This window comes from Echeneis naucrates, chromosome 6 (genome assembly GCF_900963305.1).
Source record: "Echeneis naucrates chromosome 6, fEcheNa1.1, whole genome shotgun sequence".
Lineage (NCBI taxonomy): Eukaryota > Metazoa > Chordata > Actinopteri > Carangiformes > Echeneidae > Echeneis > Echeneis naucrates.
The window spans coordinates 17,198,685-17,215,105 of NC_042516.1; the positions used below are offsets into that span (position 1 = coordinate 17,198,685).

The 16,421-nt window shown below is 41.2% G+C and overlaps 1 protein-coding gene across 1 annotated transcript in view; it reads left to right on the forward strand.

The window, feature by feature from the left end:
• Nucleotides 1-11,209: 11,209 nt before the first annotated feature.
• grik5 (glutamate receptor, ionotropic, kainate 5) overlaps nt 11,210-16,421 on the forward strand; it is a 29,466-nt gene continuing 24,254 nt past the window's right edge. Inside the window, exons 1-3 of the mRNA XM_029503934.1 lie at nt 11,210-11,321; nt 13,804-13,968; nt 16,018-16,115. Coding sequence (XP_029359794.1) covers nt 11,210-11,321; nt 13,804-13,968; nt 16,018-16,115 — 375 coding nt within the window. The remainder of the gene's footprint in view (nt 11,322-13,803; nt 13,969-16,017; nt 16,116-16,421) is intronic.

The window sequence follows — 16,421 nt, forward strand, 5'->3', positions numbered from 1 at the left end:
GCTGTTGCATAAATATTCCAAAAGAAATTGCTTTTAGCATATGCTGCTATCTATTAGCATAGAGCTTGCGGGGATAACCAACAATTTATCTTTAGAAGGCAGAAATGAATGTAGAGCAAAAGCGTGTGACCACTCAGAAACAAACTGAACAACCTCATTGACCTTGTGAAGGAAAGGTTGCTTTACTCCCCTCATACAAAAGTTCTCCTGCTCAGCTGAATCATGCTTTGTGGAGAAGGTTGAACAGCCAATCTGTCCTGCTTTGGAGGAACATGAAATATTGACTTACAGATAGAATCAAACCACAAATAGCAAGAAATGATTCATCATTTGTCAGATGCAATGTTTTGATCATCTGAGCTGTTGTTTGGCTTCAGACTGCTGGTCTTTGGTGCTGCACTGCTGACCCCGTGATGAATTCCATCATATATAAGTCAAAATGAACTACAAATTGAAGTTAACGACTTATTTTTATGGAAAGAAAAATGCAGTTGAAAACATCAATAATATACTCAGCTGGGACTGCAGGAGGACGTTAAATTTGGGAAACAGTCTTTTGCTTTACCTTATTTATAATTAATTGTTGACAGTAGTCAGCTGTTTATTAACTGGGAGCTTAACAAAGTAGGTATTGAAGAATTGGTTTTATTTGTCAGTTGATATTCCCTTTATTCCTTCTTTTTATATGTGGCTGATTGTCAAAAAATTGTGCAGTTTTGATGTAGGGAACACTGAAACATTGAACAGTGAAATTTGCACATTTGTTGGTGACATGCACCGCAGTAAACAGTAAAAAGCATCCTAATCCCTAAAGCACTGCAGCAAAACTTGTTTCCATTAATCATATTAAGTGGTTGAATCCTCAAAAAGTCCTCACTTTTGTTTCACACATAATGTCCTTTTTTGTTTCTCGACTGGCCCTGAGAGGTACAGAGAAGGCGAAAAACGCTTCCCGCCCGGGGCGTCTGAAAACTATTTTAGAGAGCTGTTGTCGGCAATCCATCCAGCACTGATGGCTACACAAATAAAAATGTTTTAATGCAAAACTGATGTGCAGCAACATTTTGAAAGTGCCCAGCTCCTTTTCTTTTTTTTTTTTTTTGCTGAATCTTGCTGCCCTGCATCTCTCCAGTCACGTTCTATCAGGTCAAGTAGTGTGATGTCTCGTCTTGAGCAGAGATGGCCAATTTTAGACTCAGTCATGGATGACAGAATTAAACACCATGTTGAGGAAACATGCAGCATATTCAGGCAAACAATGAAATCAATTTTAGGTGAATAGTAAAGCTGACCATTTGTCCCAGTTAGAGCACGTCTGAAAATGAAATAGCGTGATGGATTTGAACTTCTGAATGTGTACAATGATAATCTGAAACAAGCCGCCATGAGAGAATATATGCAACAACCTCAGGATGGGTATAATAAAAAAAAAAAAGTCTTTCATGGACTGTTTAAATACAGATACTGAAATGAATCTGGTCTGCAGGCTTAGGCAACAATGATTAGTTGAAACAAGAGTTACACTGATACTAACAGGATAATGTGAGGCATAACAGAATACTGAACTGTTATTTTCTTTCCCCTAACATCCTCCAGCAACGTGGCATTTTCTGTGCATTTGAGCAGCTCCACAATGTGGCAAAGGACTTTATTAGTAATAATTTTTAGTGGCATTTCCATTGTGCTGGGTTATGCAGAATAAGATACAACGAGGGAGGGAGTGACATCCACCAAGGTCACAAGCTATATTCGTACCCATGTTGTCTTTAACATGAGGCACGATGAAAAAAACAAAAACAAAGAAACCCTCAGGGTTTCATTGTATCGTTCTATTGCTTTTGTGACCTTTTTAATATGGAGGATGCTGTTTCTTTTTCTGTTGTAATCATATTGCTCATAAATAATTTGATCAAATATGTAATCCAATACAGCCACCAGGAGTGGCTGCTCAACTTAGTTTTTCTCTATTCACCTGCACATTCCAGTACCTTGAACTATTTGTGTTATTTCACGTATTTATTAATTTATTTGTAGACACCAAATTTAGAATTGCGTTTCGATTTACCTGCTGTAGTAACACGAAGGCCGCATTAAGACCCAGACTTGAGATTGTCACTGAGTCAACACAGATTGGCGTCGTCTCAAGTCACATGGCATTATTCATGGTTTATATTCACCATCTGGCACTAATGCAAACTCTATTTTTGCTATATCAAAAGTAAAATGTATTTTTCATGCTTTTATCCCAAGGCACCGTGCTCAACACAACCAGAAAACAAAGTCAGATGAAGTAAACATGATAATTACTACATTTGTATTAATTAGGTTTAGTTCCTTTTTTCATCTCCTCACTGGCATGTTAACTGATACATGTAGTACAGTAACAGATGAAGAAGTGAATATGAAGCGCGTTATTCAGCCACGGGGAAGAACTGCCATTTTTATGTGCTTAAAATTGTGAGTTACCACAACTTACAGTTATTGCTCTTGTTTGAAAACGTCATCTTTACTTATAATTTCAATGATCAAGTTGGAAGTCTGTTCATCGGAAGACGTGCTGGAAACTCATAATGTTGTTTTTATATTGTCTTAATGACTTTCTGAATGCCTCTCATAATACGTGCAACGATCACACTGACTAATCTCTTTGTGAAATATAGTAAATGAAAGTGAGCTGGTAGAAATGCTTTGAAAAACACAGTGAACAAGTTTAGTTTTTTTTTTTTTTTTTTTTTTTTTTTTTATAGGATTTTAAGCCTGGTTTTCAGCATTAATGCTTGTCAGTTTAACTCTACAAGCGAGCCTGATCATTCATTTCCTAGAATGAGAACAATGACCTGCCCTACATATCTTGGTCTTTGGCATAGTTGCTTTGCATAGTTGCAAGTGAATCCTTTTCGGATGTTGAACAGTCTGAGAAGTGCAGTCAGAGAGAATTTGTCTTTTGCCCCAGGCATCTGAAAACAGACCAAATTTCAGCATACTGCTTTCTGCAGAGCAAATTAGTACCGCCCAAAACACAAACCAGAAACCCTCTGTGTAAACTCAACAACAACAACAAAAAAAAAAACAAAACAGCTACAATAAACCAACAACAACAGCCCTTTCACAGCTTCCTTTATTTTCATGCATTATTTTGATTTTTTTTGCCTTTGCTACTTTCCTAACGGTTGCTCTCTATTGGCTTGGGGGCTGTGATGGTCCTGATCTCAGATGACCAATTTTAGATTTAGTCGTGGGTGACAGAATTATACAACAAGCTGAGTGGACACACAACATGTCCTAGTCATACAGTACGCACAACCACAAGTTATGCACCACATGCACACTTGCTCCCAGTCACGTAGCAAATCACATTCTTGCTATCTCTGCCCTGCTTGGTTAGAGCCCAGTCAGAAAGACACGCTGCAGCAGCCATGAAGACCCACCTCACATGTCCAGTGGGCTCTGACTCCTCAATCTCTCTCTTACCTGTTCCAACACAAGCTCGCTCTCTCCCCTCTCTCTCTCTCTCCCTGTCTCCCTCACACTCTTCCCCCACTCCCACTCCCTCCTCTTCCCATCCTTGACTCTGTTGCCACGGCAGCAAAACCTGACAATGAGAGAGAGAGACAGACAGACAGAGGGAGCAAATGCCATCTGAGTCATTTAAACCGCAACCTGTGTATGTGTGTGTTGGATATGTTTGTGTATATCTCTATGTATCTGTGTGGTGTGTGGGTGTCTAAGTGGGAGAGCTGTGTGGAGTCAGTTCATCAGTTCATCTCAGAGCCACGGCTGTGCGAAGGCAAACATTCTACCTTTGTCTGCCTCACGACATACAGCACAGTTTCCCTTCTCTATTTTATGGTCAGTGTAAACATTAGGTTATTTTAAATATTCTTTCTCAAGCTCCCAACAATTGGCATTCACACCGCATGTTATGACCAAACGTCAAACCTCAGAGCTTTGTGTCAATATGAGGCCATAGTACTTCTACAAAGAGTCAAGTGAACATAAAGGTCAATTAAACCTATCATTGCCTCAATAGGCCCCGAGGGCTTGAACCATTGATTCTAACCTCTGTAAGAAGCTAAAAGAAATAAAATAAAATTAGTAGTCACACACAAAAACTCTATAGCACATACCCCTCAAAAACAGAAGCCTCAGGGACCTCAGTAGGCCGACTGCAAGGATGAAGTATTTTGAAAAAGACATGGGAAAAAAATGAACAGAAAATTTTAATAATCAAAACATAGGGGATTTATATTCCAGTAATGGAATTACAGTAAGTCAAACGCTAGAATGTGCACCAACTCCAATGTGTCAAATCCTACCACTAAACCCACAGTGCTCTGCTCTCAGTCAGACACTTTTCTCTTTGTGGTGCTGTGTGTAGCAATATCACTCTTACATTTCCAAGGCTTTTGTTCTGAATGCAAATTTTAGCAAACATGCCAGGGGGTGAGTGAGTTCAAGGAGAGCTTCCTAATTGTGATTAAACTGCTGTGCTTACATAAGCTGCAGCTGCAACAGGTGGGATCTACGTACACAGCGAATGGCGCTGAACAGTACATCTTTTTTTAAGCGGCCCCTGAGGAAAGCAGCACTCTGAGCTTCACCCAGCCCCCCCACCTCCCCCGTCCTACGCTGATCTGATCAGCAGGTGGCATATGCATGCAGGGAGGCTGAATACCAAACTCACCACCATGTATGAAAACAAACAAAGCGCAGACGTGTCAACATAGAGAAAACAAAAAGGACCGCTCTTACAGACAAACAAATGCTACGCAACTTTGAACCCTCCTCAACATTTGGCTTGTGTTTGTAAGTGTGTGCAGCAAACTGATTCTTGTGCGTTTATGTGTGTATATCTGTGTGTGACATGCTTGGATGTGACAGTGTCACAAGAACATGGTGATTCCCCAAGCAGACAGTGTCACTGACTGAGGGCCTCTTTGTCAAGGAGAACATTAGGAATTTATCCATGTCCAACGAACAGAGAGGGGAGGGGAGGAAGGGTGGGGGGTGTCGGGATGGGGGACTGTAGCAGAGAATGTGCACTGTTGAGGTTGAGGAAACTGAAGACAGCTAAGCTAAGATAGGGAACAAGAAGAGAGAGGTCAGTAAAGAGACGGGGCTATAGACTGTTCCTGAGGTAAAGAGATAAAATAAATAGCAGCTGAGCTGGGAGGGAGAGAGGGAGAGGGCAGAGAGGTGAAAATGAGAGATCATTGTGTCTGCGGCCCTGCTGAGGGTTAGGTTAAGGTGAAAACATATAGGAAGTAGGAGGAGGGAACAGAGATAAAGAAAGTTGGAGACATGAAATCATAGTGTGAACAGCTGTTCAATCTGATAACAGCCCTCTAATAAAAATGATAAAACTTAATAATTAGGGCTTGTTTCTTTTTAAAGAATCAGTGTATCGTTATTTTTTATCAATTCCTCGTATTCGACAGAACACAGTTAGAGTGTGTTCACATCCAACGGACGAGCAAGGCTACTCAGAAATCAGCAAAGCTGAAATGCTGGTGCTCTGACATCAAACCGCTAATTTACTTATTTATTTATTATTTCAGAAAACAGAGTTTTCATCCCAGTTGGAGCTTTTGTCTGACTTCTTGCCTTTATTCTACAAATTGTCATGCACCTAAAATTAGATGTTTCCAGGGCTCAAGGTTACAGCGTCAAATAGCTTGCTTTATTCAACCATTGCCAAGACTCAAATTCAATTTGTGATCATGTGAAGAGGATGCAGGACGCACTTAGATAGGAAATGGTTTGATATTTTTGTCTCATAAGTGTCAGAGAAATCTCAGTCTGGTAATAAGTTTTGGTTTCAGAGGTGGAGATTCAAGCGTTTTTCCTTTGAGGTAGCAGTCTGGAATGTTGCTGTGTATCGTGTCCAGGTGAATAAGGGGGAAATTGAGACTGGTGAAGGTTATTGTGGTTATCAGGTTTGTGATCTGATTGGGTCTGTTAGAACGGGGTGAACGGTCCCAATGGCGCCGCCATAGTCAGATAGAAACCTAGAATAAGATGAAAGTTGTGCCTGGCCCCGCAGGACACACACACACGTAGCGACTCTCTCTCTGTGCGCTGCAGTGCTGCCTCTCTGGTGCTGGGCCCCAGAGGAAGTGTCCTTCACTTTTTTTGCTTTCCTTGGGTTGTGTTGCTCCGGTTGTCCACCTTTCTGTTGTGGCCTGCTTCTGTAAGCTTCTCCTCTGGTTGCTGATTGGCTGGCAAGGGCCGCGGCCTCACTCTCATTGGTCTGCCCAACTGTCCATCAAGCCTTTTGGTCGCTCCCAAGTGTAGTTCATTCAAAGTCAAGTGTCCAAGGCAGCAATAAACCGCAGCAAAAAATTAAACACAGTAAAACCCAAACTAAAAGAATGCAAATGCAAAATATTCCAGATAAAGTGCCTCTGCCTTGTGAAAGCTGGGTTAGATTGCACGACATGGAGAGATGGAAGTCGACACAGATACAAACACACAACACCAGGTTGTGTTTATTGCACTACTGCTGTATTGAAAAGCCTTATTTACTATAGTCATTTATATTTTTGTATCCGCTCTCCCCTTTTAGAAGAGTTAGTTTACATTTAGACTAGTTTTAAGATATGGAGCGTTCGCTTCCTCCCGTTCTGTGTGACCAAACTAATGTAACCTTTTACACAACACTCTGCAGTCAAGTAAACATTTTCAAAAATGTTATTTTGGAAAGATGTATTTTCCTGCATCCTGGTAGAACAACATCACATGAATAAATCATATTTCTTCTTGAACCTCACCCTGGTCTGACATGCCTTAACCCCGAATTTTCAAAAGCCTCAATAGACTTTAGAGTGGCGAAGAGAAAATTCCACAAATGAAGAGGGATGAGAAGAACAGACAGGAGGAGAAAGGTAAAATAGCGGCAGACATGGTGAGGTCACCAAAGTATGTGTGAAGAAAGAGGAGTGGGAGCAAATGTGTAAAGTAAGAATGCTCAGTCAGTTCAACCAAAGAATATGTGCTGCTGCTGCTTTGATATTAAACACAAAGTACAAATACAGTTAATTTTGAAACAAAAAATAGAGAAATGAGATGAGCGTATTTTTCTGCCCCCAACAACACTAATTGTACACATGCCGACACACACACACAACCACACACACACACACACAATGACCAACCACGTCAGGGGTTAACAAATGTCCTGAGCCGTCGGTGCTTGTTCATGGAGAGCAGCCCAGCTCTCAGGAGAAGGTGCTCTCTAGTCAACAACCACTACTAATTGTGACAAGACTGAGCAACGCAGCACTTCTGTCCCATAATGAGTGATGTTACGCTCTTCTTAAATCCACAGCCACTGAAGCCGTTCCACTTGCAAATTCAATTATGGGAATGATTCATTTTACCATAATGATAACTGTCAGATTTTCTTGTGTCATACAATAAGGCAGCAGGGGGAAAAACAAATGATTCGCCCCTGCCCCCCTCCACTGATACTCTTCTCCTCTCCTTCTCATCCTTCCCCTCAAGCTGCTTTCCTCCATCTGAGTTCTTTTTGTCTTTCTCCACATCCCCCTCTTCTCGCACTCCTCCCCTGCTATCGCTCATTTTGCTTTCTCCTCGTAAGTCTCTGGTCATCCTTTCCTCATCTGCCTGGGGGTGTAAGGCAAGATAGCGTCCCCGTATTTTTTGGTTTTCTCGATATCTATATCTCCTCTCCTTACCTCCATCCCTCTCTCCATTCCAGTTTAGCCCTCCCTTTCCCTGCTCCTCGTCCCTCTTCCTTTCCCCCTCACTCTCTCTAGATAATTAAGATCTTTGATTTTACGGTTTTCTCTTTCATAATAGGCACTGCAGACACCGTAAGAAAGCTGCCAAGTCTCCAGCACACACACACACTCACTCACTCTTGCAAAATAGCCAATACACACAAATATGCACATGCCCTCATACACACACTAAGATGAATGCATGCACCAAACAGCTAAATCTCCAACTGGGATGAATGTCCCTTCTCTCACTCTCAGCTCTCCCTCTGTCCCTCTCCTTTCTACTCTCTCCTGCACTCACACATACACACAGTGTGAGTGTGAATTAGTATATTTAGATATTTTTGCTTTTATGTATTTTTGTATTTTTGCTTTTGTGTAAGTCACAAAAGCACCCTGCTGTATGGGCGACTTACAGCAGCGTGCAGAATGAAAGCGAGTGAGGGGTCTAGAAGCAGTGAGCTCTGTATAGCTCAGACTAGTCTGGCTCTCCTCGGCCCTCTTGCTGCTTTAGCTCTCTGCAGACTGACACCCAACTGTTACAGGGACTCATCCATATACTACTACGGCAACAAAGCACATACAGAAGCCAGAGACACAGTCCTCGCAGATCAGCAACGGCAGTAGTATCATACTATGTTCTCCCGCTTCCTCTTTGACTGGATTGATTTTACATAGAAAACTTCATTTTTCCACAGTGGTCAAACACCGTCTTCAACCTTTTATCAAAGAAACACAAATTCTTTTTAATTAAGCAAATTAAGAGGCAGTCAGCATGCAACAATAGCATGTCTAAAGCCAAGAAACGGTTGCTGTGAAGCGATAAATTTAATAAAACCAATGAGTAGTAAAACTTTAAAATCTCAAGGGAAAGGTTAGTATATAAATTTTACAATGCTTAAGACATTGGTGATCAGATTCTGTGCAGTAGTTTCAGGGTTTACAACATTAGCTGCTGTATCATACAGATGTATATATAGGATTTCAATAAATCATATTTTGCAACTTGATCATATTTTTTGTAGGAAAACTAGCAGCTCTGATGGACTAGAAACCACAATGGTTTCCTCTGAAATGTAGTGCTGCAAAAACATAAGCTCATAGAAATCCTGAGTGCAACACTTGAGTAAATGTACTTTCCAGCAACGCCCGTCTGTCTTTCCATTCCTATCCTGCTCTGTGTCTCTCTTTGCAGAAATATTTTCCAATCTCTCTGTATTCAATTTTGTTCTTTTATTCCCTCATCTTCCCCAACCTGTTCCTTCTGTTTAATTTTTTTTTCTCTCATTCTCTTTCCTTCTGTAACAACCTTACACCGCCCCCCCCAACCCCCTGCTTCCCTTCTCAACATCGCATGGACACTTTAATCTTCTCTCTCTCATGGTGTCAATAGATCTCAATAACAATGAAATAGCACCCGTTCCATCCCATCATTGATGAAGCCATAGCCTCAGTTAGGTTCTTATTCGTCATCCTGGAAATCTGCTTCTTGGTAATAGCCAATCAGATGGCGCCTGTGAAATGCAGTGCCTCCATGATAGGTTCCACATTGTTTTGATTGACTGCACCTGAGGGCCCGCCACTTCTGCAGGGCTCGATCAATACGCCATCACACTCACACAAGGTAAGTGTGCCCATACATGGTCTGGAATAAACACACGGGTCTGGACGCCAAATACACACTTTGGTGAAGATTAAATTGAGAGACAGAAAGAGGGAGAGACTGCTGTGGTTTGGGCCATACAGAATACAGTAGTAACAGCCGGTGAAATGGAGTACTGTGTAATACAACTGTATAATACACTGTTGTGTGGCAGCAGTTTGTATCTCACTGTGTGGTCTGAATAATTAGCTATTTCATGATTTTCTCTGTTGTACACACAAACACAAACAACAAGATATATATATATATATATATATATATATATATATATGTAATTTTTTTGAATCAGTTACTGCAATTTTATTATTTACTGGCACCTTCGGTGTGACATAGTGTGTTAAAACAACTTTTTGTTGGAAACAGTTAAAGGAAACGTGTGACCCTCTACTTGGAGCTGTGGTTACTGTTATCAGACACAGCACGGCTATTCGCACATAATGAAGCATACTATTAAAAGTATAGGTGTCTTCCTGCACACATCTGTTTAACCCCTAACACTGAACACCTAAGAACTGAGAGATGTAAAGCTAGATGGAAAAAATCGGTGGGGAGTGACTGCAGAGAGAATATAGAGTACAAAAGACTGACTTGTGTCGGGTGAACATGGATTCAAAGAACAGAGTTGCTAATATTATGATGTGCTTTAAAAATCAAAGACAAGCACATGTAGGAAAAAGGAGAATGATGATCTCAAAGTGCAAACGTTTGAGGAAAAAGCCTCACACATGGATGGAGGTGAGGGACATGCTCATCAACACGATGGCCTACAATCCACGTCATCTGCTTCTTCCATGTACACACGTCTATTCACATACGGGTAACATCAACCCATTTTCACCCCACATGCAGTTTGTATGAGTCAAAGCTCGGCCTTCTAGCTCTCCTGCACCCCCTCTGTTTACAGCTGCATGGGTCAACTGAGGGTCATGAATTGAGTCTTTCAGCTTTCCGTCAGACCTGTCTAAAGCTCAGACCACTGAACCAGACCCTTGATCCCTCACTGCCATGCCCACCATCACCAACGCCTCCCCTCCCCTGACACCCGCTGCCTGTCTTTCACACAGCACTCCTTCTTTTCTCCCCTTCATCTCTCCCTTCATCTCCCCATTCTTTCATGCTGCCTTGTCATTTGTCAGCCAGAGCAGAGGTTTGTCACTTCTGGGGAGCACTGCTAAGCACCAGTGGAGCTCGGTTCATCTCTCTTTGTGTGTTTTATTTGATTGATTGATTGATTTTTGTATTTTCAGAGGTAGGGATTGTTGTTAGATTATGGAAAAACATGTGTGAGTACAGATGTCTGGGTGCGTTGTATCTCACATAAGTTCAGTTGTGTTAAGAATAGTGTTTCTAGTACATGGCTGTGTATCAGTGTTTGTATTTGTTTATATGTACATATTCAGGGGTATGCACAGTAAAGATGTGTTTGAGCGAAAGTGCCTTGACGTGTGTGCCAATCGTTACAATGCTCTTACCATCTTTTCAAGCTGAATACTACCACCTTTAAACAGCAATCTTTCCACAGGAGACATAAGAAAGACGTATGTACTGAATTGTTTGATGAGACTGTATACATGAGACAGCGCTGCCTTTGTTGTGATGACAATGAATGTCTTCATAACTGAGAATGAAGGTCTATTTCACTTTAACAAGCAAACCGAAGATAAGCTGCATGAAGACAGTTTGAAGAGGGACGTCTCGTGCTGAGTGGTGGCTTGTGTGTCCCCTAACGTGTGGTTTTGGCTCCACTCCTGCAGGTGGTGGTACAGGCAGCCAGCAGACCATTCTCCATGAGGAGCAGTAGAAGATGCCGGCTCTGCCAGCACTGCTGCTGTCAATACACTTCCTCTCCTTCCTGCTAGTCATCATGCCGCCTCGCTCCCTCAGTCAGGCCCCCCTGCTCTCCTCTGTTCGTATGGGTGAGTGGCCAGCCGCCCTTCCATCCTCACCTCACCTCACCTGGGTGAAAAACTTCTTCAGCATACTTCTTTGTGAGCGTGTGTGTGTTTTGCCGGCTTTAGGACCTCACATTGGAGCCCTATTGGAAAGCACACAGTGAAGGTTTTTGTTTCTTTCAGTCAAAATTTGTAATAAAAGTTTCAGAATTTTTGCTTTTGTATGTGATTTGCAAATACAAGTTTCCCTCAGGAGCTTTCTTGCAGTGTAGCTTATCAGTCTTAGCTGGAGACTCTCATGCCTGGCAGGTGTGCAGCAAGGCTGCTTTTTTTTTTTAAATTTAGATAATCCATTTCCAGCGATGTTTAAAATATCAGTGGAAGTGGGACTTGTTCAGTTAAGTGGGAATATCCACATAGGATCTCAAGATCAAGATGAATATATATTTGACAAAAATTGAACAAAACAGCTTAACAATAGGGTGACCATATTTTGATTTGCAAAAAAATCTCACACTCAGCCCGGCCTGAAGATAATAAAATGATACATGAAGTTTACTGAAAGATGTCTTCGAATTTTAATAGATTTAAAGTGTGCGTCCCCTGTATGGATAGAAAATTCAGTCATGTGAATTTATAAAACCTCCACGGATGACCTGGACAGGATGTGAAAAGTGGGGAAGTCCGGGCAAAAGAGGGCGTTTGGTTACTCCATCTAACAACTGTTGGCACATTGCAGAATCCTTTTAGAATCTGTTAACTTTTCTTGTAGCCACTCAGAAACGTCTGGCACTGACTGCTTGCAGTTTTTGCCCCTCTTTCCGTGCTACGCGTTTAGGCTATTTTAAGTTTGCTGGAGTCCATTTTACAGTGGACTCCCACAAATCCTGAGGATTTCAATGGATTTAGGTCAGCACTCAATGCTTTGTTGGATAGTTTTCAACAGTCCATCTTTTCCTTTTCAACCATCCTTTTGTGCGACTGGATGTTTTTACTTGGGGTTGTTTTCTTGCTGAAAGACCCAAGACCTTCATCATGTGTTAACACGCACCGCTGTAAAATACCTCAGTAATCTCCTGATTTGGTCCGTCCTTTGATGCTTTCAGGGTCCCCAGTACCAGCTGCGGCAAAGCAGACCACCATAATGATACTACCTCCGCCATGCCTCACTGTCGGAGGGTCGTGCTTTTCCTTATGGGCTTCATTTTCTTACATACAAACAAACCGATGTACCAATTTCCCAGAGAGCTCTGCTTTGGTGTCATCTGTCCGTAGAACACTATCTGACAAAGGCTGTGCATTTTCTTTCTTGCTTTTGTATGTGGTGTATGGTACAGAGTGAACCCACCAAACCAGAATTTGCCAGATCAGCCTGAACCTCTTTGTATGTCATGTGTGGAGCTGTTTCCACAGCCTGCTGCAAACCTTCCCAGACATCTCTCAATGTGTTTATTCTCAGCGCCGTGTCCTGGAAGCAGATGGACAGCTTTATTACCGTGAAATAACAATTATTAATTCACTGACAATTTCCTTGTAGCATTTTGGAATCATCATGGTTTTTGATGGAAGCCTTTATGATTCTCTCAGATGGTTTAGATTTACTAAAGAATTTACTCCAATCAATTTTAATTTGAATTCATATAGTATACCTCAATTGTTGTGCGCAGCACACCCTTTAAATAGAGTTTTTTCTTTCTTTCTTTGTATTTCTTCATGCATTACTTTTATATTTATTCAGAGTATTTTGCTATTTAATTACAGGTCCTTTTGTCAAATTGATTTTAGATTGACAACATTTTAAAAATAGATTATTGTTATTAGTAGTAGTAGTAGTAAAGTTACTGTTACTTTTATCATTATGGAGGTTCCATGGCACTATCATCGAGTGCTTGTGGTTAGTTGGAGGCAAAAAAATAAAATGGATCTATTTGAAAATACCCTTGTGATTTGAAAATAACTTTTTTTTGGTGCCCACCTCAGTACAGATGTTTGCAGTGGTGATTTACACATTAACACTGCTGTTACACATTACCACTAAGAATGTTGCCTTTTCTAAAGGACTTGTTCATCATTCTGGTAAATATATTTATTTACTTTCTTTGCTCTTGCAGAGACCAATATCTCCAGTCTGTGTAATATAGATGAATTGAACCAGCAGCCCTATAGTTCAGCCAGGCTAGCAGTATTTCTTGCAGTACTTATCCTGAGCTGAGGTATTTGCCTCTTGAAGTTCTGGTTCTTATTTCCAAGCCTCTTAGTGAGCGTCCATCCCAAAATGCTTATCTGTTTTTAATGTAGTTTGACTCTCGTGTCAGCCGCTGATTTGAAGATAAGACAATCATCTTCCCAAATACACTCCTGCCCCTGTAACCACGGATAACACTGTAATAAATCTAGCTCTCACTCATCTCTCTTTCTTACTCCTCGACTATTCTCTCCCCCTCTTGGTGCCATCAATCTTCTCTCCTCTGCTTCATCTTTGTCTAATCCCCTTCTTCTTTTCCAGCGGCAATCCTGGATGACCAGTCAGTGTGTGGGCGTGGGGAGCGGCTGGCTCTGGCCCTGGCCAGGGAGAACATCAACAGTAAGATGGAGGGTCCAGCCCGAGCCCGAGTGGAGGTGGACATATACGAGCTTCAGAAAGACTCCCAGTACGACACTACTGACACCAGTGAGTGGAGCCGATACACCCCAAAGAAGGGAAGCTTCACAGAACTCTGAAAGAGTGATGAAATCCAGCTGAGTGAGGATAATGTCTAATTAACATAGAAAAAAGTGACCACTAAATATATCCATAGATATTATTAGTAATATGGGACATTAATATTAATCGTGACTAGTGGAGAAAAGATAAAAACAGGATCTTCCGGTGTACTGAAGCTTTTAATCGAAAACACTTTTAACAATATTAATAAAATCTATAAATATACCCTCGATAAAGATGTCTTTTGGTGAGTAAATCCTCAAATTATGACTAGAATGACAAAACACCATCACTTTGATGTGATTAGAAACCAGCAGGAGTTTGTGCAGATTACATTATATGTCTTTGGAGACCCGTAATGGGCCACTAAGCCTATCTCATTAAAAACAGCGGCCCAGTGCCCTCCAGTAACAGCTGGAACTTGGTGCAGGCCATCAGAAAACTGCACCAAACCAAACAGACTGCTCCATTAAACTTGTATTGATATGGAGACTTAAAACAGAATGCTTAGAGTCTGTAAAGACAGAAGATGTACTGCAGAATCGAGCCACAGAGGAGACACAGACTCCCTGCTCCTATTCTAGTAGGCCAGCGACCCTGCCACAAGCTACTGGCAAAATGTCTCTGTGTACTTGAGAAGGGTTGTGTACATATGTGCATGCTTGATTTGCAGACGTATGTGTATGTGTCTTTCTGTGTGTGTGTGTGTGTGTGTGCGTGTCCTTGACCGATGGGCAGGAGACTCTGACAGGCTTGTTTGCTTGCAGCGTTTTTTGGTCTCTGGATCAGAGCTCATCATCTTACAGCTACAGCTGTTTGAGGCATGCTTGCACACACACACTCAATTACACACATGCACACGCCCACGCATGTGCACAGGCATGTCTGCATGCACGCACACGCATCCTTTTCTTTATACACTATTTACACTCACACAGAAGAGGGCTAATTGGAATTAATTCAAATACAAAACTACAGAACCAACAAGTACAGAACTGCAGTATCTATGAAATGTGGTCAGGTAGATAGATTGAAAACATCAGTGGGAGAAAAAATGAGACATGCTTTGCAAAAACATTTTGTTACATTTTTCTGTGGGCTTCAGGATATAAGCCACGAATGCAGATCACAAACCAGCAGCTGCCTGTGATGGACACCAGGTTACAGCTGATTTTAAGGGAATAGTTAATGGATTATAGTTCAAAGGTACTTTAGCTTGATCCCATTCTCACTTTTGTACGCGAGCTGTGAAACTACGAAATACAGCGGGTTATTAACAACCATTCAGTGACTTGTGACAAACCAAACCAAAATGCAAAGAAAAAAGAATAATTAAATAAAGATTAAAATGGCAATCAGCTCAAATGAATAACCCACTAAATTCAAATGCTTCCGTGCTGAAATAAGTGCTTCATTTAGACATGAAGTACATTTTATGGGCATAATCTGTTGCCACCTGGAGTTTCACTGTGAACTTTATGCCTTTATTTATTGGTTATAGTCATTCCTAAACAAATAAAACTAGTGATTTAGCAGTCATATCATTTCATGAATAGTTAATGTAATCGACAAATGTGTCAAACAATTTTTCCAGTGTCCAGTGCGAAAAAGGTAATCATACAAAAAGGTGTCAATCAACCTGGCAGTATTACTCTGATGGCAGAAATGTAATTAGAGCAAAATTTCTTAAAGATTATTAAATCCATTAAAAATGACCCCATAACAAATGTATAATAACAAAAGGCAACTTGTGGGCTGCCTGGATGTGCTCCGCGGAGTGCTTATTTAAAAAAAAAAATAAAATAAAATTATGAGATACGGTATGCTTCCATTTGAATGAACGGTGAAAGTGGGATCATAAAGCATTCTCTGAGTTTCTGCTGCATTTTATATTTTCATGCTTTTCTTTTGACTGCAGTACTTATTCTTTGCCAGCTCTGTGCTGCTGTCAAAATGAACCGAAGGGAAGGTGTGTGTCTGCATATCCAATGTTTATTTTTCTTTTTTTCATTTCAGTGTGTCAGATTTTACCCAAAGGCGTCGTCTCTGTGATAGGTCCCGCCTCCAGCCCCGCCTCCGGTTCTACTGTCAGTCACATATGTGGGGAGAAGGAGGTGAGTCTGGAAGATAAACAGCAAATAGATACAAATCTGTGCACAGCTAGCTCCCTCTGTCTGACTTAACAGCCTTTCCTTCCCCCACAGTTGTCATCGTAAATTTATCTAGAAATTTGGTTTTCCTTGCTTGCTTCATCCCCTTCTTCCGACTGGTTTCTGCTTTCTTACCGTTGACATTTATCCTTTGGGCTCCCCGTCCTCTGCCTCTGCCTGCTTTTGTATGTCTCTTTTTACCCTCAAGTCTTTTTAATGGAGCTTCACTTCATTTTATCCCCTTGTTGTGCATGTTTAGACAACATAATC